The 23606-nt window shown below is 33.4% G+C and overlaps 1 protein-coding gene across 5 annotated transcripts in view; it reads left to right on the top strand.

The window, feature by feature from the left end:
* LOC120777338 (nocturnin) overlaps nucleotides 1-19218 on the top strand; it is a 47553-nt gene extending 28335 nt beyond the window's left edge. For 2 of the 5 annotated variants that reach the window (XM_040108587.1, XM_040108583.1), the window contains exons 2-6: nucleotides 16711-16934; nucleotides 17552-17617; nucleotides 17785-17906; nucleotides 18008-18727; nucleotides 18793-19218. In XM_040108587.1, coding sequence (XP_039964521.1) covers nucleotides 16711-16934; nucleotides 17552-17617; nucleotides 17785-17906; nucleotides 18008-18727; nucleotides 18793-18915 — 1255 coding nt within the window. In that variant the 3' untranslated portion in view covers nucleotides 18916-19218. Of the gene's footprint in view, nucleotides 1-5019; nucleotides 5474-10379; nucleotides 10484-13985; nucleotides 14064-16710; nucleotides 16935-17551; nucleotides 17618-17784; nucleotides 17907-18007; nucleotides 18728-18792 lie in introns of those variants that run through there. The other 3 variants (XM_040108585.1, XM_040108586.1, XM_040108584.1) reach the window with 3 other exon arrangements.
* Nucleotides 19219-23606: the final 4388 nt, after the last annotated feature.

Below are 23606 nucleotides of genomic sequence, written 5' to 3'. Positions count from 1 at the left end.
AATGAGAAGCTGCTTGGGGAGAAAAGAACATGTGCGAAATTTTATTTCTAATATAGTTCTAGTATGTCACTGATAATTTTTTCTTTACTATTCTACTGTTTTCGCCTATTTCATTACCTTTGTAAATCTAGTCTTATTTTTGTAAGCCTTTAGTAAGAAGCAGATTTCTGTTTTCTTACTTGCTTGCCTTTGTAACAACTACTTTATGTACGTATTATTTTTTCTGGCTCAAAGATAAATTAATGAAACTACTGTCCTCAAAAAGGCCACTTTATTCATATCTAACTACATAAATACAATTCCTATTCGATAAGTCTAAATTGCCTATGTTTCTTAGTATTCTGTTGCTTCAATATTTAAAAATGTGTTGTTTTAGGTCAAAGACCTATCTCAGCTTAGTTTTGTGTTTTGCTTTTCACGGATAATTCAATAGACCAGGTCTACTGACCTTAATTTATTGAAGGTACAATATGCACAGCAAAAAATTGTTGTATGATATAATGTACATATATTGTATGTTAAGGTATTTAATTTGCAATTATAGCGAATGCGTACTTATATTTATGCATAAATTAATTTTTGATGATCACAAGCAATATTTGTTATAAAGGTCACTCGTATGCACTGATATTTCAATAGCAAGAAATCTATTCCGTATATACACAACAACAATATTCAATAATATCTCGAATAGTTGGCTTCTTAAGCATACAGAAGTGCTTCTACTTCAGCAATGAGAGCAACAATCGTTTGAAATTATTGTAAAAATATCCGTAAGATAAACTTTAACGCACAATATGTATTTATATGTGTGTGCAAATATAAATTAATTATACAAAAAAATAAGCCTCAAGTTCAAGGTCGCTTAATAAAAATACAAACTTCTACAACATTTCGCAAATCGCTCATAGCGTCCATATGTATGTATGTAGGTATATATGTTTTACGCTGTTCTGTTTATACAACAAATATTTATGTAGAAACATAAGTACGCAATCGTATCTTTTACTGTGCAAATATTTTAGATTGATTATACTTATATCATTGTGATTGCGCACATATCACAATATTTTGAGCAGAAATAATGGGTTAATTACGACAAGGTTGTCTTTTGATAAGTATCTGCATAAAGTTGTATATTTGTTGAGAGAGATTTATCAAGCATACTTTATTATGGGTGCACTGATAATGCTACTGACAGTAGCGTAAGTAGATGAGCTCAGTGTTGACTTTCTTTGTGGAAAGTATGTTTTGCTTCATTTTTAAACAAAACAATGTAATGTACTGTGATTTAACCTGCACACCCAGTGTTACAATGCATTAAAATCGATTTTTGGCAATTAAAAAAATAAATTTGTTTAACTGTTTTTAAATTTAAAATGTAGATTTTTATATATTTTACGAATGCACAAAAGAAACAAGAAAAAACGTTAACGTCGGCTGCACCGACGCTAATATACCCTTCACAGGTGCGTTCTTTTAGTAACTATGGGTTCAGTTTGTATGTTAGCTATATGCTATAGTTAACCGATCTGAACAATTTCTTCGGAGATTACATTGTTGCTTTAGAAAATAATCTATACCAAATTTGGTGAAGATACATTATCAAATGTGAATGATATCTTAAAAACTGAGGGACTGGTTCGTATATATACAGACGGACGGACGGACAGACAGACAGACGGACATGGTTAAATCGACTCAGGTCAACATACTGATCATTTATATATATACTTATAGGGTCTCCGACGCTTCTTTCAGGGTGTTACAAACATCGTGACAAACTTAATATACCCTGTTCAGGGTATAAAAAAATATTCTTTTTCGAGGTACAAGCGATCTTCCACGGCGCTAAAGAAATATATAAAACATATACATATATAATATAACACAGTAAAAAAGTATAATAACGTAGTAATTGGGTATAATCATCCTTATAATAATCCTTCATAGTTGTCGCATATGATTTCTATCTGAATTTTATGAAGGACTTGAAAACTTGAAAGATCACTTTACAATTTTATATTCGTTTTCAATACTTACTATAATAAATACACTAATAACATTAGAGGATCACCAGAACAAAGCAATCTTGAGAACCATTGTTAGAATCACCCCAAATACTAAATGATTTCAGCCACCCTTAAAGTACTTAATTAAACACTGAGCGGGCTGCGTTACGTTTGTTACCAAAATTTGTAACACCAATAAGAAATCTTCGTAGACCCTATAAAGTATCTACTATGGAAATGATCTTCATGGCGAGCTACCAAATCCATTTATGTACATATATGTGTCAAATAGACTCTTAGTTTTTGAGATAACGATCTGAAATCAAGAATCCGCTCATTTGGTGGAACCTTTGTTATACGACCACTGTAGAATACATATGTACAAACTGCGCCATCGAAATCAAGTTCATGTTTGGAAAATTTTTTTATTTGATAAGATTATTTATGAAATTTTGACATTTTGCAAGGCAAATTTGTGTGAATCGAACCAATCTGTTTGTCCGTCTGTGCAAGCGATAACTTGAGTAAAAATTACAATATCTTAAGGGGTTAGGAGTAGTCAGAGGCACGAAAAAATGAGAATTTTCAGTATTTTTTTTTGCTATTAAAACGTGTTATTTTACAAAAATAGTAATATGGCATTATTATAGAATGTGTTGACCTGAAGTCACAAAAATTTAAAAAAAAAAAATAATTTCCAAAGATATAGTTGTTTGTGTTGACCCAGTTCCAAAAAAAGGTACTTGCGGTAAGTCCTTGGAGATTCATCTAAAATCAATCGGACCAAAAAAAATTAGTTTTATAAATATGTAAATAGTCCTGGGCCTGATCGAAGGATTTTTTTTTTTCAAAAATTAACAAAATGGCGACCTCAGGAAATTTTTGTCTAAATTTTTGGGAAAAAATCAACAGTTAATTGGTCTAAAAAATCGAAATATTTGAAAAAAAATCCTTCGATCAGGCCCGAGTTTATTATGTATTCTAAAAGCTGTATTAATTTCATTAAAATTTACTGAGCGGTTTCCGAGTTACAGTTGTCACCAGTTCAAAAAACATAGTTTTGAGAAAAACGCGTTTAAAGTTTCACACTAACGCTTTGAAGTACCCGACCTCTCTTTGTTATTTGTCGAATAACTCAAAAGCTAATTATCGGATCAACGTGATATTACGCTTAACGAAAATTCTGACTACCAGTAACCCCTTAATGCAACTTGATCCATGTGTTGTTTGGCAAAAAAATGAGAACAAGTTCGTTGAGCTCGAGATGGGCATAACGGTACTATTAAAAACTACTTAAGGCACGGTAAATCCATAAATAAGTATGCCGGAGACATTAAATTTTACACCCGAGTAGTGCGAGAGCGCTTTATAGAAGCCGAGGTCAAAATAAAACGATGCACGTGGCACGGCCTAGGCGGAAATGAAATTGGACTATAACCACGACCACTCTCCATATAACACAATTTTGAATACCACCTGATTTATTCACTTTCCGGTACACAAATCAAGTTTGATTGAATGTATAGGAATAAAATTGTGTCCCAATACTGCGCATAAAGTAATGATCAAAAATTCTCAAAATCGAAATACAGCTGTTCAAGCCCCCAAATGTCGAATATCTTGATCCCAGTTCGTACATTGAACATTGTATCGAAAATGTGAATCAATCTGTAAGATATGTTATTGAAATTCGGAGCAAATCCTTTCCTGATAACAATGTGTCTGTATGTATGGAATTGGTGAATGCTTCTGTTAACTACCATATACCTAATACAGAGGTTTTCGAAATTCAGGTTTTCTTTATATCGCATATATCGTCCAATATGTGAGTAATATTAGTGAAAACGTAACAGCGAGTTTTACAAATAACAACGTATCTTTGTGCCTAAGATAGATAAAATCTGTTGAAAACTTGCCCTACCGACACAGAAATATAAGTTGCCATGTAAGAAATTAAAAAACTTTTTGCGCGAAAGATGTTGCTCATACGACATGGTGGCATTTCTTTTAAGGAAGCATTCACTTGTTTTTACACTTACAAAATTTTAAATTCTATTGATTGGAAATACATTTAAGGATATCTAAGGTGCTACACCTAAATAGAAAACAAAATGTTTATATTAAAATTTTTAATATTGTTTGGTCAATCACGTAGGTAAGTTACTCATACGGCCTGTAGTTCCTATAAACGCTAAACTTCAAAGCTTTAAAGAAAATAAAAATATTTTAAGGAGTAATAATGTAATGCAACTTTGAGTTCGAATGAGAATTATTTTAAAATTTATTTAGGCTTAGAATCACAAATCCTTATTTTAATTGCTTTTCATGTGAACTTAACATATGCACACGCTTTGTCGCTAATTATCTGCTCATACCTATGTATGATCCTTAAGTATTAGCCGTTAATTTTTACATACATTATTATCAAATATGTCCCTTAAAAGTAATTGAAGTAAAATTTAATATATTTCAAAATCGTTTTAGTCTATACGTACTAGTTTTACATTTTTTAACATACAAATATGCTTAGCAAATTCTATATTAGTCATTGCTGCATTAGTATTAAATAATAATACTGAGTAAGCAATTGTTAATCTTACATGAAAAGTGATTGACACGAATATGAGGTACACGCTTACAATAAATCACAGCAAACATACACATGTATACATACATGAGCATGCATTCCTGAGCAAATGTATAAAAGGTTAATTAGTCCTACAATATAACATTTAATATTTCACTTAATTGCGCATGCACTTATGAGCGCATGTAAATATGTATGTGGCAATTGCACGCGCCTAAAATTAATTCGCTCCAGCCTACGAACATACAAAGCGGTGCATATGGTGTGCTTATCTGTGCCATGCAACTATTTAACTAAAATGTTGTCAGTGCAAGCTCAAAAGGCCAACACGCTTGCAAACCACTACAGTCGTAAAGTCGTAATATATTTTCACGAATGTTTGTAATAATTATTTCTATATTTCCAATTCTTCTCTTCTAGGATCATTTGCTAAAACTGAAAATATTTGACATTATGATACTCTCAATGTCTATAGCACGTCACACAAGTACTTTTTAATTATCAAATAATCACTAGTATATGTACATATAAAGCAGTTATTGTGTCAGCCTGTGTTATTAATTGATTGAATATATTTTGTGGCATACATTTACTGATAACCACTGTTGCCAAATTAATACAGATTTCCATAAAATGTTGTTGATTTATATTTTTGGATAAAAAAATATACATTAAGTCCAAAAATTTAAGCAGCGGTAATTAGTATTTTTAATTGACGCAATCAATTTGTGCCTAAAAGCTGTCACGCACACACAAACATACAAGAATTATTGTAACAAATAAACGGCAATATGGAGTTTTTGCTTAAGTCATCGCGTCTCATTGTGACGTTGCGCACATTCACGCGTCGCCGAGTTGCAGTGCCCATACCAAGGTAAGGCTAACTGGATCAATTATTTCTGAGTCATCATTTGTGTTATTCATGCTCATATAGTATAAATAAGTACAGAAAAATATATGAAATTCTGAATGGATGTGAACAAAAAAAAATATTGTTCATGAAAGTGAAATGTCTCGTGGAATTTAAATACTAAAAATGTACTGTCTCTTGTGCCACCATACTTGGCACCGGGTATTTTTTAAGAAAAAGTACCATTTCTACTACATTTAAATGATGATACATTCTGTATATGACTATAGTCTGTATATTGTGACAATAAAAATAAAAAGGATTTGTGAATTCATATGCCTCCCTCCTATTTATGTTTATGTGATGCTGTACTGCCATCCGAAAAATGGAAGGTCGTTTAAGTATCATTGGAGGTAATTTAAATATTTCAAATTTTTCTCCATGATTTACTCTGGTTGGACTTTGGAACCGCACACTCAGTACGTCGTGTGCTTCTCCAAACAACTAAGAGTCCCATATAGCTTTCAACCATCCGAACACTGCAGTGTTTTTTGGATAAAATGATGCCTAATGACAAAATCATCTTTCTAATATAGTGTAAGGGGCTACATTGGGCCTTTTTTAACAATTTTTTTCTCATATTAAAAATTAAACATTTTATTAGAATTTTTTTTTGTTACAAACATACACTATTAACAAAGAAATTATGAAATTTTTGGAAAAAAATATTTTAAAGTCGGCCATAGCGACGCCACTTCCGGTGATCCGTCGGAAAAAAAGGCGCCCACATTGGCAGGAGAACTCCTTACAGGATCATATGAAGTAAAAAAACTGAAAATTGGAGTTTTGGCAGATATTAAAAAAAAAAGAAAATTTCGGGACTTTTTTTCAAATAGTTGTAATCGAAAAGAATCCTTCATCCAAGTCTTTAAGAATTGTATCTCAAAATTCTGTGTAAAATTTTATGAAGATCGGATGAGTAGTTATCGAAAAATCTTGCCAATCGACTTCAAAAACACAATTACGAGAAAAACACGTTTAAAGACGGTGCACTTAGCCTAGCTGGCCTCGAGCGCACAAGTTCTCAAGGCTGTATCTCCGAAACTATTACTCGGACCGACTTGAAAATTTAGGACAATATTCCAGAGCTGTTGTAGAATTTAATAAGACAATAAAAATTCGATTCGATATTTTGAAACCCGTAAACCCATGTTTACTGCGGGCAGTGTAGTAACGATTTCGTCATACTCTTCTTCAGCTTTTCCATTCTCCAAAATTTCCTGGGGTATACTATTCAAATAATCTAGCAAGAAATACCAATCAAGGTCACACCTTTTTGGCAAACGGCTCAAAAATTTACTTACAGGATGGCGTTTCAAGGATCTCATATGAATTTTCTGTTCCTTAATTAAGTAAATGTTTCTTATTAAAGCCAACAGACAATATAAGATGAGTCTCATCGCTTATCAAAAAGTCCACCCTTGTGATCGAGAATAATATAAAGCGTCGTTATTTTGAACAACTCGCCGTTATTTAGCCATTAATGTAAATAAAAGTACTGAATTTGATTTTCCCAAATACGCCACTTCTTAAATGTCGAAGTTATTCACTACTCACATATATGTGGTTAAAAGACAATAATGGCATTTGTTACCAAATAATATTGCTAGAAATTAAAATAAAAAAAGCAATGAACACAAAAACTGTTATACATATCGAAAAAAAAACAAATGTAGAAACATCCGCACTTACAAATACATATACATATATATTCAAATAATAATTTAAATGCAACATTGTTTATGAAAATGTTCTACCTTCGACCTCCACTACGTACGATCACCCAAGACCACAACAAATATTGAATAGAAGTCGAAAATATTTTAATGCTGATAATATTCGGCTGATAAGAATGGTTTAGCATTTTTTGAACAACAACTCTTTTTCGCTAAATTAAAGTATTCACGCAAGTTACATACAAATGTACACACAAATATTCATTTGTATGCATACAGATACTTATATACAAATATATTTACAAGAACGACGCCAAAGCTCAATCAACTAAAAATTGAATTTATCCCAAGCATTTCATTAGACTGCGCCAAGCTTCATACATATATGCACATCCGACATACATATGTATATATGCAAATGCCATGCAGATTACTATGACTTGAGTGGCTTTGTTTGAATTCGCGAGTAAAATTTTGGCGCGCCGCATCTTATAAATATTTAAGATATACATATCTATGTATATATGTGTAATATATTGTTGTTGTTGCTGTTATTACCTATAGACAAAATGAAAATAAACAATACTGTAAATATTTATAGCGAAAGAGCCAATGCGGCGACGACGTACGTACACCATCAGAACAGAAACAAAAACATTTTCCGAAACAACAACAACCAATTGACTGCAATAACTCTAAGTGGGTGCAAATTCGAAGAATACAATTAAACAAATATATTTACATATTATATATACCAGATGTACATAAGTATCTATATATTTGCATATATGTATATAAGTATTTAGGTTTATAACCGTATCGGACATTGTGAAAAGTGAGCCACGCGCTCAGCGAGCGCATGCCGGCGGACGGAGCGCAGACAGTGGTGGGTGACTTACCTATACGTGTAGTCGGGCTGGATCATAGGGGTCGTCTGCGAGGTGTGGTGAAGTCATATATGCATGTAGTTGAGTTCAAAGTTATCGCCCACATGGATCATATTATGTATGTGTGCCAATGTGTAAGAAATATGTGTACAGTGGTGAGAAAAATAATAGAAACAACATTATTTTAATTTTCGTAAACAATAGTTATCGGAGTAGATTATTATTTAAATTTTTTTTTTAACTCTAAAGTCCATAATTTACTGCCTTTAACTTTGAAGCTTAAACATTCCCTAATTCTTTAATGGCATTTTATTCATGATTACGATTAAATATTTGTTTGCAGAATTTTTAATTAATTTTCTTTATTTAGAACTAATCATATAAGGTTTCCAAAATCGATTACAAAATTTTACTGCTAATAATTGAAAATATGAATATTCTGACCTTCATTAGATAAATAAGAGAAATTGGATTCAATTTTTATTTAAACACCTTTTAAATATATGGCACACTAATCGAAATTTTTAGAAAATTTCCTTCAGATAAAAAATAGTTGCAAAATATTTAAATTAAAAATAAAATAGAAAAAAAAATATATAAAAGTACAAAAGTAAGTAAGTGTTCCTTCGAATAATAAATATATATAACCGAGAAAATGTAAACTTTGTAGAGAAGTAACTCTCAAAATTTGCGGGAAAAATTTAATTCAGTTGCGCATGAGGAGGTCGAAAAGATAAATTATTGGTCTTTTGGAAAGCGAATGCTTATAAAATGTAATTTGTTAATTTTTTTGAACATAATATTATTTTCGAAATATTTTTATATAACCAAAAGCGACTTTTTATAGAAAAGCTGACTGTCGTATGCCGTTCTTATTGGTTACTTAAGTAGTTATATATAGTTAGAAGGTCGTAAAAAAGCTAATTTTCCAGATTTTTTCTTAGAAAACTTTTAAATTTATTGATCAAATAATTTTTTTTTGTGAAAATGGCAGTTAAAAAATCGAATTTTGACCAAAATTTCGGCCCTAAATTGTTTATAAAATATTTATAGTTGAGAAAAAAATCTTCGTTTAATTACTAAAAGTTCGTGATAAATTTGAGACTAATTGGTTTAGCCCTTTTTCGGGTAATGTTGCTGATCGACTTTGAAAACACCAAAACACGTTTAAAATTTGGATTGCACTTCTAAGCATTCTGAAATGCCTTTTCAAATTTGCGTGTAACTTCGAAAATATTCATTGGAACGATATGAAGTTTTCTATGTGTAATCTTAAATATATGAACATTAAGAATATAAAATAAAAATTCGATTTTTTCAAAATTCTAACTCTTTATAACCCCTTAATGATTTTACGATATAAATATTAGCATATAAATTTTATATAAAAGAAGTAGAGTGTGGTTTCAATCAGTCTGCTATCTTTTTGCCCAACAGTGTACTTACGAGAATGTGTGTACACATATGCATATGTAAATACATGCATAACTAAACGAGTTAGATGTGGTCCAGTACTCAGCGTCGCTGTCCGGCGGCTGACCCAGCGATTGCCCGGAGAATATGAAATACATATGTGCGTTTAAAAAAGATACTAACGTGCATACATACATATGTTTGTGTGTAGTATCATACATATGTATATGTATATATATACATACATATATATACGTATATGTAAATCCATTTATCTGTACAACCACTCACCCTAAGTTATGAAAACAATGCAAAGAATATGGAAATACAGCTACAAAAAAGGAGTACAAAAAGAACATGGAATGAAAACAAACAAAATTACAAAAAAAACGAAGAACAACGAAAAAAACAAAGCATTAAAAGAACATCAAAATGAAAATGAAAGAAAAAAGAAAACGAAACAGCAGCGCTCCATTCGTTCTGTCCAGCTTGACGCCGAAGTAAACTCGAAACAAGATGTCAATGGTGTTCTCATTGTTGTTTGGCACACGTGAGAATCAAAATCGAAGCGATTTCGAACCCAACAAAATAGCAGTTAAATACTTATTGAAATACCAGTTTCTAATAAGTCACATTTTGATTCGAGTCAGTTTCATCCAAGCGGCTTTCAAGAACGGTTTGATTAAATGTCTAAGAACATTCAAATAACACAAACAATTACCATACTACGAGTAAAGCATTGAATTTCGTATAAGAACTCTGTTCAATTAAGCTGCAAAGCGCATGAGCAAAATATTGTTTTTAATAAATCGCGAAGTTTTTAAGTATAACGTAATAATTGTGCGGCTTATTGAAAGTGAAAGTGAATTTCGAGCAATTAAGGAACGTGTTTTCAGTCTATTTGTGAAAATGGAGGAAGCTATGCATATAAAACGCGCCAATAAAATGCCCTGCAAAAATGATCGCAAGTCATATTTGCAGAAAGTGATGTTGACTAGGTAATTTTGTGTTGAAAAATTAGGAAATTATTAAGTAAATAATTAAAATAAATTATATTAATTATTTCACGCTATTTGCACTCGAACACAATGCAGTAAACATTGGCCAAGCATAAGTGCCGTTTTATTTGATTACATTCTGATTCTTATTTTGATTTTGTTTTTATTGTTTGTAAACCTGCATTCAATTGTGGTTGGGATTTTCCCAACTCATAGACGCCACTTCGTTTAGCTGCCAAGTAGTTTGTTTGTATTCGAAATCAGGTTTGCAGACATTGTTCATTCATGCATTACTCATACGCCTAGCCTCTCCGCTTTTTTGGCATTAGACAAGTTGTAGCGTAAGCAGAAGAGAAAACAAATCGAAGCCGGCAATTTATTAATGCTTGTGGAATTACTGAGAAACTCTGCAGCTTTGAGGTATTATACAGACATATATACGCTAATAGAAAATATATACATATATTTTTGTTTGAAGGACTTTATTTTGCTCACCATTTTTTTTTTTGAAATATATAAAAACTATTAAAGACTATTGCACCACAAAATCTATATATTAGCAGTTTCAATGACAAATGCAATGGGCAAATGTTTTTTTATATTATTCCCTGAAGATGTTCTATAAGTCTGCGTCGATGTTTGTAAAAAACAAATGTCGCATACTCTATAAAGTATTTAAAAATGATCAGCCTGCGTGACGAACTGAGGCTATCTAGTCATATCCTTCGGTTTGTCACACAGACGCGAGCTACTCTGAAGTTTTCCACACGTCATTTGCACTCCAAAAGTTGCTGATTTTTTCGGAACCTTTGCTATCTACGACCACTACACCACATAGCCGTCATACAATTTGAAAGATTAAATTCAAGTCCTTGTATAGAAAACTCTTTTATTCGTCAAGATATCTTCACAAAATTTCACACATATTATTATCCAAAGCATCGCTACAACTTCTATAGATTACAACTCACCTCTAAACTGACCGATCAAAATCAGAAAAAAAATACTTGCTCACCTGTGAGAGGTATCCGAAGTTTCTTGTTTTTTATTCATTACTCTACTAAGTAGTATTGTTATTATCTTTACAAAAATACAACCATTTATTTAGTATGTACGTAATACCTATTTGTTTTCAGATTTCAAAATGAAATTCTTGTCCATCTGTAATAAAATGTAGTATACGTAGTATAGTATGTATATATGCAACTGAAATTATGTTAAATTTCATTGAGATATAATTTAATATTCATATTTTAACTCATTTGAAAAACATATATGCAACTTGGAAATTAGTTAGATTATGTACAAAAAATTAAAACTGTAGTAGTTTAAATCAAGGACCGTAAGTAATGACTATTGTTGCGACTTTTAAGTGAATCAACAATCACTTTAAATTGACATAAAAAGGGATTAACGTCATGTTAAATCTCTTTGGACGAAATATGCATTTGCACGATGAGCTGTTAATCTTGAATTTCATGATTAATTTTATAAAATATCATACTTTCGAAAATACAAATAAAAAATAAAAAACATTTTTTTTTTTTCAAAATAAAACATACCTACTATGAGCAAAAAATAATACGACTTTATTTATAATTTTAAAATTCTTAATTTATTCATCAAAATCTATGTCGTCTCCCTCAAAGTAATTGCCCGTTATCCCAATTCACTTGTGCCAACGTTTTTTCGACTCCTCGCAACAGTTGCTAAGGTCAATTTCCGGAACAGCCTTCAATGTCTTCAATTTATTCAAAACGGTTCCCCCGGAGCAGTCATAGTATGTTCGATAGTAGGCGACGGCGCATTATCGTTGTGCAAAAACCGAGAGTTTTTCGCCCATAATTTCGATCTATTTTTACGAATGACTTCGCGTAAAGGAAGCATAATACTCAAATAGCATCCCTTGTTGACAGTTTAGCCGGTCGGAAGGACTTCGGAGTGCGCCACATCTCGATAATCGATGAAAAGTGTCAACATAACCTTGATTTTTGAACTGTTTTGACAAGGTTTTTTTCAATTCGGCTTTGCTACGATATTCGGCCGATTGAGGGTCTGTTTCTGGTCGTAAGCATAGATCCACGACTCAGAGCCAGTAATAATGCGTTTCATGACATCTTGGTAGTCGGAAAGCATTGTTTCACAGACGTTAACGCGACGCTCTTTTCAAAAAATTTAGTGATTTTGGTGCCAATTATGGTTTCACTTTCATCTTTAAAGATAGTTTTCACTGATCCTTCCGATATTCTAACGATGCCAGTAAGATATTTGAATGTTAATCGTCGATTCTTGGAGCACTAATTTGATAATCAGTTGATGTTGATGGCCGTTCTGGACGTGGTTCGTTGTCAACATGTTCTCGGCCCTCTTTGAATAATTTGTACCAATCAAAAAAATTTGCCTCCGACAAACAAATATAACCGAAGGCCTTTTCCAACCTATAAAAAGAAAATTTCGACGAATGGGTTTTCGCGTGAAAAATATGTACTTATATTAAAAAGTCTTACTGTTTTTGCTCACAGTAGTGTCACAGACAGTTTTAACAAGTGAAAGGCATTCGTTAACAAGCAAGCAAACGGAGTAGTGTTAGCAGGCACTGGGAAATAAATTAATTGTCTTTTGAATATTTTATGATTCGGTCGAAAATAATTTTTAAAAAAAGAAATCTGTATTCGTTCGATAATAATTTTCAAATTAACAACTTTGTATTCATTTTAATAATAATTTCAAATTAACGGACATTCTTGACAGTAGTATCTTTTAGATCAAAGATTTTTTATACAGTTTGGTTTCATGTCCTTTCAGAACAAATCTAAATACTCTCCGCTATGAAAAACTGTCTTTTTTTTTTTGTTCAAAATTCGTAAAATATTGAAAGGCCAATGGTGTAATAATTTTAACTTTTTGATGCTAAACGCAAAATATGCATACAGATGCTTACTTACATTTATTTTACATTTGACTAGCGAAGACTCCAATTAAATTAGTTATAGCAAATAATTCTCGTCACAGTTTCTAAGTTTGTGGGGGTATATCCGCTACTAAAAGTCGCGGGAAAATGTGATAAACTACTACTAATTTTGTTGAATGTCTTATGTAAAAGTGCATTGATCAAGAAATTACTTATTAATAATTGCATTAAGTGAAAGTTAATAATAAAATGAAATAAAACCAAATCTTACCTTAAAAATTTTTTAACTAATCAACAGGGGTTTTTCGAATGCGTAAACTTATAAACTAAGAAAACATCAACTTTTTAAAGTATCTTTATATATGCAAACGTACGTTTAACGATAATCCTTAAATAAAAAAGTATTTATATTGAAAGCTCAAGCGATACAACATGCACTTAATTTGTGTTTCTTTTTCTTTAAAATACTCGGTTATAACTGTAAACCCAGCATTTATATTTAGCATTCACCAGAAAACTTTCACTGTCATTTAAATTGGTCCTTCATTCGTAAAAGTATAACTTGATTTGTAATACTTATACTTTCTTTAGAAGAAAGGCGTTGCTTATCATGTGCGTAAGGCATAACCATAGTTTATTTATGGCAACTTTATATTTACGCAAGGCATTGTGAGTACACATATATACATATACCATTGCACTTATTTATATATGTTTTTTTGAATGAATTCAGTTTATGCATGTTTGATTGCGTTCACTACCAAATCATAACCACAAGAACCATAGTATTACGAGTAATCGTTTCGATCAGAATCTATAGATGCATGTATTTACTCAGAAATCGTGTGAGCATAAAAATCTGAAAACAAAATGATAAATTGCTTTATAAAACTAATAATAATATTCTAACTATAAATTATTATTATTATTAATAATTTAGTTATTTATTTGAAAGAAAGTTAATGATATCAACAGATATTTCAAAGAAAATTTTTGTTTTTTAAAGCCACATTTTAAGTCCTTTAATTACTCACTTTATCTCATTTTATATACATACAATATATACCTACATATCGGCACTTAAATAACATATCATCGAAAAAGCGAAATTGAGTTTTTTATTGCTGACGATTCACTAAATCATATTACATATATATGCATATGTATATAACATAAAATTTTCAGCTTCCGCTGTTAGATATAACCAATATATAACCATTGTATAACCAAAACTCAATGTTTTTTTCAAAATGAGTGGTTTCTATGATATCGCCTGTAAGCTTATAAAAAGTGATGTTACGGTATTTTGCATTTTAGGGTACGATATACTTCTATACCTTGAAATTTATAATAAACACTTAATTTGTATGATTCAAACATTCACTATAGAAATATAAGTTTCCTATAAAATGAAGAAGAGCTGTAATTAATAAATTTATTTATTATTATAAAATTAGTATACGAGTCTTATATTCTGTCTATGTTAGCATAAATAAATAAATTGTCAAAACATCTCACAACTAATGAAGTAACTACTTTTTAGTAAACAATTTTTATGCTACTATTGTTTCGGAAAATTCAGCTTGATGAATTAGTTGTTTCAGCTTTTTACACATAATTGTATTAAATTGCCAAAATGTTAATGTTCACTTTTATTGGATCGTATGAATAAAGATTCTTATACCGCTTTTGTGATGTTTTCACACCGAAAAATAATAATTCCCTTGTCGATAATCTTAGATTCATTCCGTATATTTTTATTTAAGTAGGTTCTGTTTCTCTCATCTTCTAATACTACGAGGTGTGTTCAAAAAGTATCGCGAATTTTGTGTTTTTTCAAAAATTATTTATTTATTCATGAATATCCATTTTGTCCCCTTCAAAGTAATCCCCATGAGATATTATACACTTGTGCCAACGGTTTTTCCAATCTTCGAAGCACTTCAAAAAATCATTTTTTTTTATCTTCTTCAGCTCTTCCTTCGATGCCGTCTTTATCTCGTCAAGAGAAGTGTAACGTCGTCCTTTCTTGAGCCTCTTCAGTTTAGGGAACAAGAAAAAGTCACAGGGGGCCAGATCTGGGGAATACGGTGGCTGCGGCATCATTAGTGTGTTGTTTTTGGCCAAAAAGTCGCGCACAAGCAACGCTGTGTGAGCAGGGGCGTTAACGTGGTGCAAAAGCCAATTTTTGTTCTTCCACAAATCCAGGCGTTTCTGGTGGATTGCTTCGCGCAAATTGCGCATAACTTGCAAATCGATATGTTTAGGTGCTCAGCAACTTCTTTAACGGTGATTCGACGATTGGCCAATACCATTTTCTCCACTTCATTAATTTTTTCGTCTGTTGTTGAAGTGCTCGGGCGTCCGACACGCTCTTCGTCGTTCACATCTTCTCGGCCTTCTGAGAACATTTTGTACCACCGATAAACGTTGCTTTTGCGTATGCCACAGTCAACATTCGGAATGCATCCGCGCAAAATTTGATACAGGTTCTTTGATCCATTTTTTTGAATAGGTAAAAATCGAAGACGATCCAAAACACGTGCAAGCAAAGCAGCTGTCAACAATTAAATGAACATTCAAAATGGCCGAGCTTGTCGGCATAAGTGAGAGACATGAGTACCAACATAACGCCACAAAAAATTCGAAATTCGAATAAACGTAACCCGCGAAAATTCGAAATTCGCGATACCTTTTGAACACACCTCGTAGTCATGACTCCTATTAAGGTTTTAAAAACCAATTAAAAATATTATCGAATATTCATTTAAGTATTTTCAAATACTCTCAACCACCGAGCATTCAATATAAACGAAAGGTTATGCAATTTCCATCGTTAGAGGAGTGTAAACCATGCTTTTAGGTATAGAATAGAGCCTGTTGAAATGCCTTTTGTTCAATGAAATGGTTTTTTGTAAACATCTTTATGTATTTGTCGTATTTGCAAATCCTTTTGAGAATCTTGTTGTTTTTGAGAAATAAAATAAGAAATATTTTCATAATCATTTCATAATTATAAAGACATAGCTTTACACGTTTATCGAGATAATGCACTTTTGATATTGGGCTAGTAGTAAAGTCTGAAAACAAGCCTTGAGTAAAATTTCTAAGGAAAAATACCCAAATTTGACATCTATAGCGAAAGCTTTTCCAAAATGTTGTACGGAGTGCTATAAACAAAACACACACACCTGTGAAGTTACCATCACATTTATGTAATATGTTCTTTCTCCAAACTAAGTAATAACCGATTTGTAATCACAGCGTACTATTTGTGAACCCAGTCAATTTATATTTTTTTTTCTTACTTTTCTAGGATGGGCTCATTCAACTCAGCACCGAAAATCAACAATGTCGACTCGCAGGATGACAGCCTAGAGATACCGAAAGGTCTAAATACCACGGAACTGTTGAAACACGTCAAACATTTGAGGGGTATACATCAGCCACAATTGCTATCCCGTTACTTTATCAAGCCATCTTTAACTAGTGACGTAACTGATGGATTGCGCTCATTAAAGTTGAATACAGTAGCCAAAGGTGAGTTGATGTTGAAATCCTGCATTTAAGCAGAGAGTTGAGTAAAATGGAAATGCGCATTGATCAATTTATTTGAAAAAAAAAATAAAAAAATATGAGTTTGAAAAATTAGTAGTGTCAAAATAAAAAAAAAAATAAAATAAAAAATAAAATAAAAAAAAATAAAAAAAATAAAATAAAATAAGAATAAATTTTGCATTAGTAGTAAAAACAGTTAAAATATAAATTTATGAGTTTGAAAAATTAGTAGTTCCACATTAGATTTTTGACTCTAAAATTGTTACATGGAATCGATATATATTAAAGTTATTAACCAACATGGAAAATACCTAAGGTCCAGATTTGGATCACTTAAATCTACATATTAGAAAGACATAAACTCGTCATTGAAATCAGTGCGTATCAATTTAATGTATCAGTCATTTAGAGCTTAGATACTTAGACATCAAGTTATTTATACTCGTATATTTACATATGCATGTAACTATAAAAAACAATTAGAAATCCTGCTTAAAATATGCCACATTTCATTTTACAAACATTCTCGATTACGAGACTGCCCAGCTGTTTTATGAATTCAGCGATGATAATGATCATTTGTTTTTCTACGCTTTCAGATTATAGCGTGGCCTCGACGTTACCCAATCATATACGCGTTTTGCAGTGGAATATTTTATCACAAAGTAAGTTCTAAACAGGATATTCAAATTGTCTTTGGCTGCCAGCCGCGTGTAAGATCATAAAGAATTCATGAGGCACAGATATTCACTCGCATGCATTTTTTAACATTTTTGAATTTTAAAATATTTATATTCTTATTTTTGCATTTTCGTTTTTTTGTTGTTTGTAGCGCTGGGACAGAACAATGACGGTTTCGTGCGCTGCCCAGAGGAGGCGCTGACTTGGGAGAATCGCAAATTTCTGATCGTACAAGAGATACTACAATACAATCCAGATATTATTTGTTTACAGGTAATGCTTTACTTTTTAAACTTTGGTTTTTTTTTTTGATTTATAATTTTTTTCTAAACACTTTCATAAACAAACGTCTTTTTTGTTATGCCACCTTACAGGAAGTAGATCACTTCAAATTTCTACAAACAATTTTGGGCACACAAAACTATGAAGGCATATTTTTTCCGAAACCCGATTCGCCATGTTTATACATTGAGGAGAATAACGGACCTGATGGTTGCGCCATATTCTTTAGACGCGACAAATTCGAATTGAAAAACTTCGACACGCGCATTTTGGAGGTGTGGCGCGTGCAAAGCAATCAAGTGGCGATTGTCGTCAATCTCGTCGTGAAAAGCACTGGTAAAGAGTTCTGCGTTTGTACAACTCATCTTAAGGCACGCCATGGTTCCTTGCTGTCAAAATTACGCAATGAGCAAGGTCGCGATCTATTGCATTTCGTGAAACAGTTCTGTGGTGAAAAGCCCGTTTTGATTTGCGGCGACTTCAATGCTGAACCCACAGAGCCTGTATATGCGACAGTCTTGAGCGGCAAGCAGCTGCAATTGGCCAGCGCTTATGCTGATATCAAAGCCGAACGCGATGAATGTAATAATGACAGCGCTGAGGAGCATAAGGCAAGCACAGATTCGAGTGATGATGCTCAGACGCAGTCGGCGGAAGAGGAAGAAGCTGACGCAGAGCATGTACAATTGTGCGATGATAAAGTGATCAAATCAATACAATGTGAACCGCCATATACCACATGGAAAATACGTGAAGATGGCGAAGAATGTCACACAATCGATTATGTGTTCTACACGCCTGAGCAGTTTAAGGTATGCAACTACTTCGTCCGAACTATCAAAATATATAGTAAAATTGTTTTAATTTTTTGTTTTAGGTTCGCAATTGCTTGGAGTTTCCTCGAGACGATGAAGTTGGCAAAAATCGCACACCGAGCTTCCAGTATCCGTCGGATCACTTCTCATTGGTGTGCGACTTCGAATTATTAGATAAGCAATAAATATGTTTGAAAATCTTGTAATGTGGCTTTACAACAAACATAAGGAAAGCATAGCATTAATAGGATTCTTCAGTTTTGCTGGAGCCGCACAACTTTCACTTCATTGGCATTCACGAAATCAATTAAATAATTGTGATATTAGTTGTTAGATATATATAGTACTTTAGACACACGTAGTTTCATTGACATACCAACTAACCGAGTAGAATGCAAACTGATAGATTTTTTGTAATATTGACAGCAATAAACCTTAATAAATAGATGTATAATATATGTAAATGGATATGTATGTGGAACAAATAAGCGATGTGTTTTCTTTGAGGAAAAGCTTAATGTTTTGCAAAACGAAGAAATATAAATACTATACATATACGAATATGCACGTGAACGTAAGTTGTAATTATGTGTGGTCAGATGCGCACATTATGATAATAGGAACTGGTAAACATAAACTGTGTAGCCATAAAATAATCGTTACCTTACAAGTTGAAAGAAAATGCAAATTATCGGTAACTTACTCTAACTTCTCCTTTTCAATATTAGTCAATATTTATTTATGGAACACAATTTCATTCCATTGCCCAAAACGGAATATCACGAGAGCGTGAACTGAAAAAATATAAGTTTCCAGAGACGCAGTTGTATACAAATGAATTAGAAACATATATTGTAGTTTGATACGCGAAGATCATTTTATAATCCTATCTGAATACTGAGGTTTCAAGACCGGAGCATACTCTTGTAGAACCCCCAAAGGTGATCTAGTGCGCGATACCAAGAGCATATTTAAATTATGAAGGGAACACTTCTCAAGCAGCCTGCTGAATGGCAGTTAACGTTCAACGTCAGGAGAAGGCGAACCTGTTTCCCCAATCGATGAAGATGGAGTATTTGCCTGACCATGAAGAAGTTCGAATAGCAATTATCCGTCTGAAGAGCAACAAAGCAGCGGGGCCGATGGATTGCCGACCGAGTTATTCAAACACGGCGGCGAAGAACTGATAAGGAGCATGCATCAGCTTCTTTGTAAAATATGGTGGGACGAAAGCCCAAAGATTGGAGTTTATGTGTACTCTGCCCAATCCACAAAAAGGGAGACGCCACAATCTGCGCCAACTACCGTGGGATAAGCCATTTAAACATCGCGTATATGTAAGGTTCTATCGAGCGTATTGTGTGAAAGATTAAAGCCCACCGTCAGCAAACTGATTGGACCTTATCAGTGTAGCTTTAGACCTGGCAAATCAACAACCGACCAGATATTCACCATGCGCCAAATTTTGGAAAAGATCCGTGAAAGGAGAATCGACCACCACCTCTTCGTCGATTTCAAAGCTGCTTTCGACAGCACGAAAAGGAGCTGCCTTTATGCCGCGATGTCTGAATTTGGTATCCCCGCAAAACTAATACGGCTGTGTAAACCGACGTTGAGCAACACCAAAATCTCCGTTAGGATCGGGAAGGACCTCTCCGAGCCGTTCGATACCATACGAGGTTTCAGACAAGGCGACTCCCTATCGTGCGACTTTTTCAACCTGCTGCTGGAGAAAATAGTTTGAGCTGCAGAACTTAGTAGAGAAGGTACAATCTTTTATAACAGTGTACTGCTGCTGGCGTATGCCGATGATATTGATATCATCGGCCTCAACACCCGTGACGTTAGGTCTGCTTTCTCCAGGCTAGACAAGGAAGCAATGCAAATGGGCCTGGCAGTGAACGAGGGCAAGACGAAATATCTCCTGTCATCAAACAAACTGTCGTCGCACTCGCGACTTGGCTCTCACGTAACTGTAATAACTTTGAAGTCGTAGATATTTCGTCTATCTTGGAACCGGTGTAAACACCACCAACAATGTCAGCCTGCAAATTCAACATAGGATAACTCTTGCCAACAGGTGCTATTTCGGACTGAGTAGGCAATTGAGAAGGAAAGTCCTCTCTCGACGAACAAAAACCAAACTCTCTGAGTCATTCATAATTCCCGTCCCGCTATATGGTGCAGAGGACGATGACAACAACTGATGAGTCGACGTTGCGAGTTTTCGAGAGAAAAGTTCTGTGAGAGATTGATGGTCCGTTGCGCGTTGGCCACGGCGAATATGGCATTCGATGGGACGATGAGCTGTATGAGATATATGACGATATTGACATAGTTCAGCGAATTAAAAGATAGCGGGTACGCTGGCTAGGTCATGTTTTCCGAATGGACGAAAACACTCCAGCTCTGAAAGTATTCGAGGCAGTACCCGTCGGGGGAAGCAGAGAAAGAGGAAGACCTCCACTCCGTTTGAAGGACCAGGTGGAGAAGGACCTGGCTTCGCTTGGAATATCCAATTGGCGCCACGTAGCGAAAAGAAGACACGACTGGCGCGCTGTTGTTAACTCGGCTATAATCGCGTAAGCGGTGTCTACGCCAATAAATAAGAATAAGAAGAATAGTTTGAATGCTATAATAAACGAATTAACATGTTGAATATGATATATGTATTCCCCAAAAAAATATCATAAACTAATACTACTACTATGAACAAAAAATGGTAAGACTTTGTTCATAATTTTAAAATTCCTAATTTATTTTCCAAAATCTATGCCGTTCCCCCTCAAAGTAATAGTAAATAGTATTGAGCAGAAGACAATTGTCCCAACGTTTTTTCCAATCCTCGAAAAAGTCATTAAAATCAATTTCCGGAATAGCCTTCCATGCTCTTAGCGATTCATGTTTAATGTCTTAAATTGACTCAAAACGGTTTCCTCAGAGCGGTCATTTGAGTTTGCTGAATAGACAGAAGTCACACGGAGATAAATCAGCGAATACGGTGGTTACTCACGAAGAATTGTCGGTGTCCTGGCCGGGCGGAAGTAATTCGGAGTGCAACACACCTCGATAATCGAAGAAAACTGACAACATATTCTTTATTTTTTACCTGCTTTGACGTAGTTTTTTCGGCTTCTGCTTACCTTTGTCATGATATTCGGCCGATTGATCGTCTGTTTCCGGATCCTAAGCATAGATCCCAGACTCATCGACAGTAATAATACGTTTCATGACATCCTGGTAGTCGGAAAGCATTATTTCATAGACTTTAACGCAACGCTGTTTTTCGAAAAAAATACTAATAATCCTTTCACTTTTCTTAGACCAAAATGATCTTCAAAGTGGTTTTCACTGATCCTTCCAATATATTCCAACGATGGCAGTAAAATATCTGACTGGTAATCATCGATGCTCAAGCACCAATTCCTTTATTTTATTGACGTGTTAATTAATCAGTTGATGCTATATACATATGTATGTATATGCCATCGGTAGATGGCTCATTCCTTAAAGCGTACTCATTTCGGAAAGCTAACAGGTAATACAATTTTGTTTATAAATTAATTGGGCGTCGCTTGTTTTTTTATGTCATCTTCTCGATGCCCTTTTTACAAAAGTTTAGACCCGCTCGTATGATTCTGCCGGCGTCGTAATTCATATCCTCAAAAATGAAAAAAAAAATATCCTTCATTTTTATATGTAAAGCTGCTTAAAAGATTTGCAAACACACCTTTCTTGGACAAACTTTCAACGGTTTCAATACCCTTCGCCGAATTTCGCCCAAAAATTTATTTTTCGATAAACTACTAGTAATTAGATTGTAAACAGCCGCTATATCTACATATATCTAAACTTATAAAGATAGTAAGTTACAGCTTGTAAGGGGCATTTTTGTAGACATGTGGTTTTCATGAAGAAATAAAAAGCATTAAATCTAATTTTATGGCCAAGATTGTAGCTTTATTATAAATATTCTCTTCCAAAACGTCGATCGTTTCGGGCTTATCTTCATAAAAGAGAAACTCTACAAAAAGTAGTCCAGCGATGTTAAATCATGGGCTCAAGGAAGTCACGTCACAGGCCCACGTCGCAAGATAATGTGCTCACCAAAAGTTTCCTTCAATAAATTATTTGTTTCGTTGGCTGTATGACATGTAGCGCCATTTTTTTGGAATCAAAGGTATTCCACATGGCTCTATAAAATTCTCCATTGGCTATCGCTTAACATAATTTTCTTGTAAAAATTCGGTATCAGTGGCCATCTCGTTTCATTCCATTAAATTTATAGCAAATATTTTAGCGAAAATGTTTAGATACATAGTCGATTCTAACGTTGCTAGATAGGCAGTCTGTTTTCTCTCTACAGCGGCACTCCTTATCATACCAGATGTTCTTTTGCCTTGTCCGAAAACCAATGGTTTCATTTGCAGTTGTACGTAAGAAGCCGTCCCACAGTTCCTTTATATCTTTTCTCTATATTTTCTACTAAGTATTACCTCTTACTTGTCTAATTTAATAGTAGGAAAATAGAGTAGACTATATTTAATTTCAGTATTAACTAGAATTCTTCTTTGACGATTGGGTTCGAAGTTAAAAGGGTTAAATTCAGAAAGCTGGAGTTCGAGAATATGATAGAGAAATGTTATTCCAACTTTTAAAGAGAAAGGTCATATTCGAATCATCTTGGTATACTAATTATAATAATAGAGGTTTAAATTTCCACTTTTGAGATATTTTTGCACACGATGACGGTATGAAAATTTAGTGCTGGTGTCTGAAATTACGATTTTTATATATTGACTTATTTTCAATATTTTATGGAATTACAAACAACATATTAGGTGAACAGTAATATTCTAATATTAGGACATACACA

Source organism: Bactrocera tryoni, chromosome 5 (genome assembly GCF_016617805.1).
Source record: "Bactrocera tryoni isolate S06 chromosome 5, CSIRO_BtryS06_freeze2, whole genome shotgun sequence".
Taxonomy (NCBI): Eukaryota; Metazoa; Arthropoda; class Insecta; order Diptera; family Tephritidae; genus Bactrocera; species Bactrocera tryoni.
This window is presented reverse-complemented; position numbering and strand designations above follow the sequence as displayed.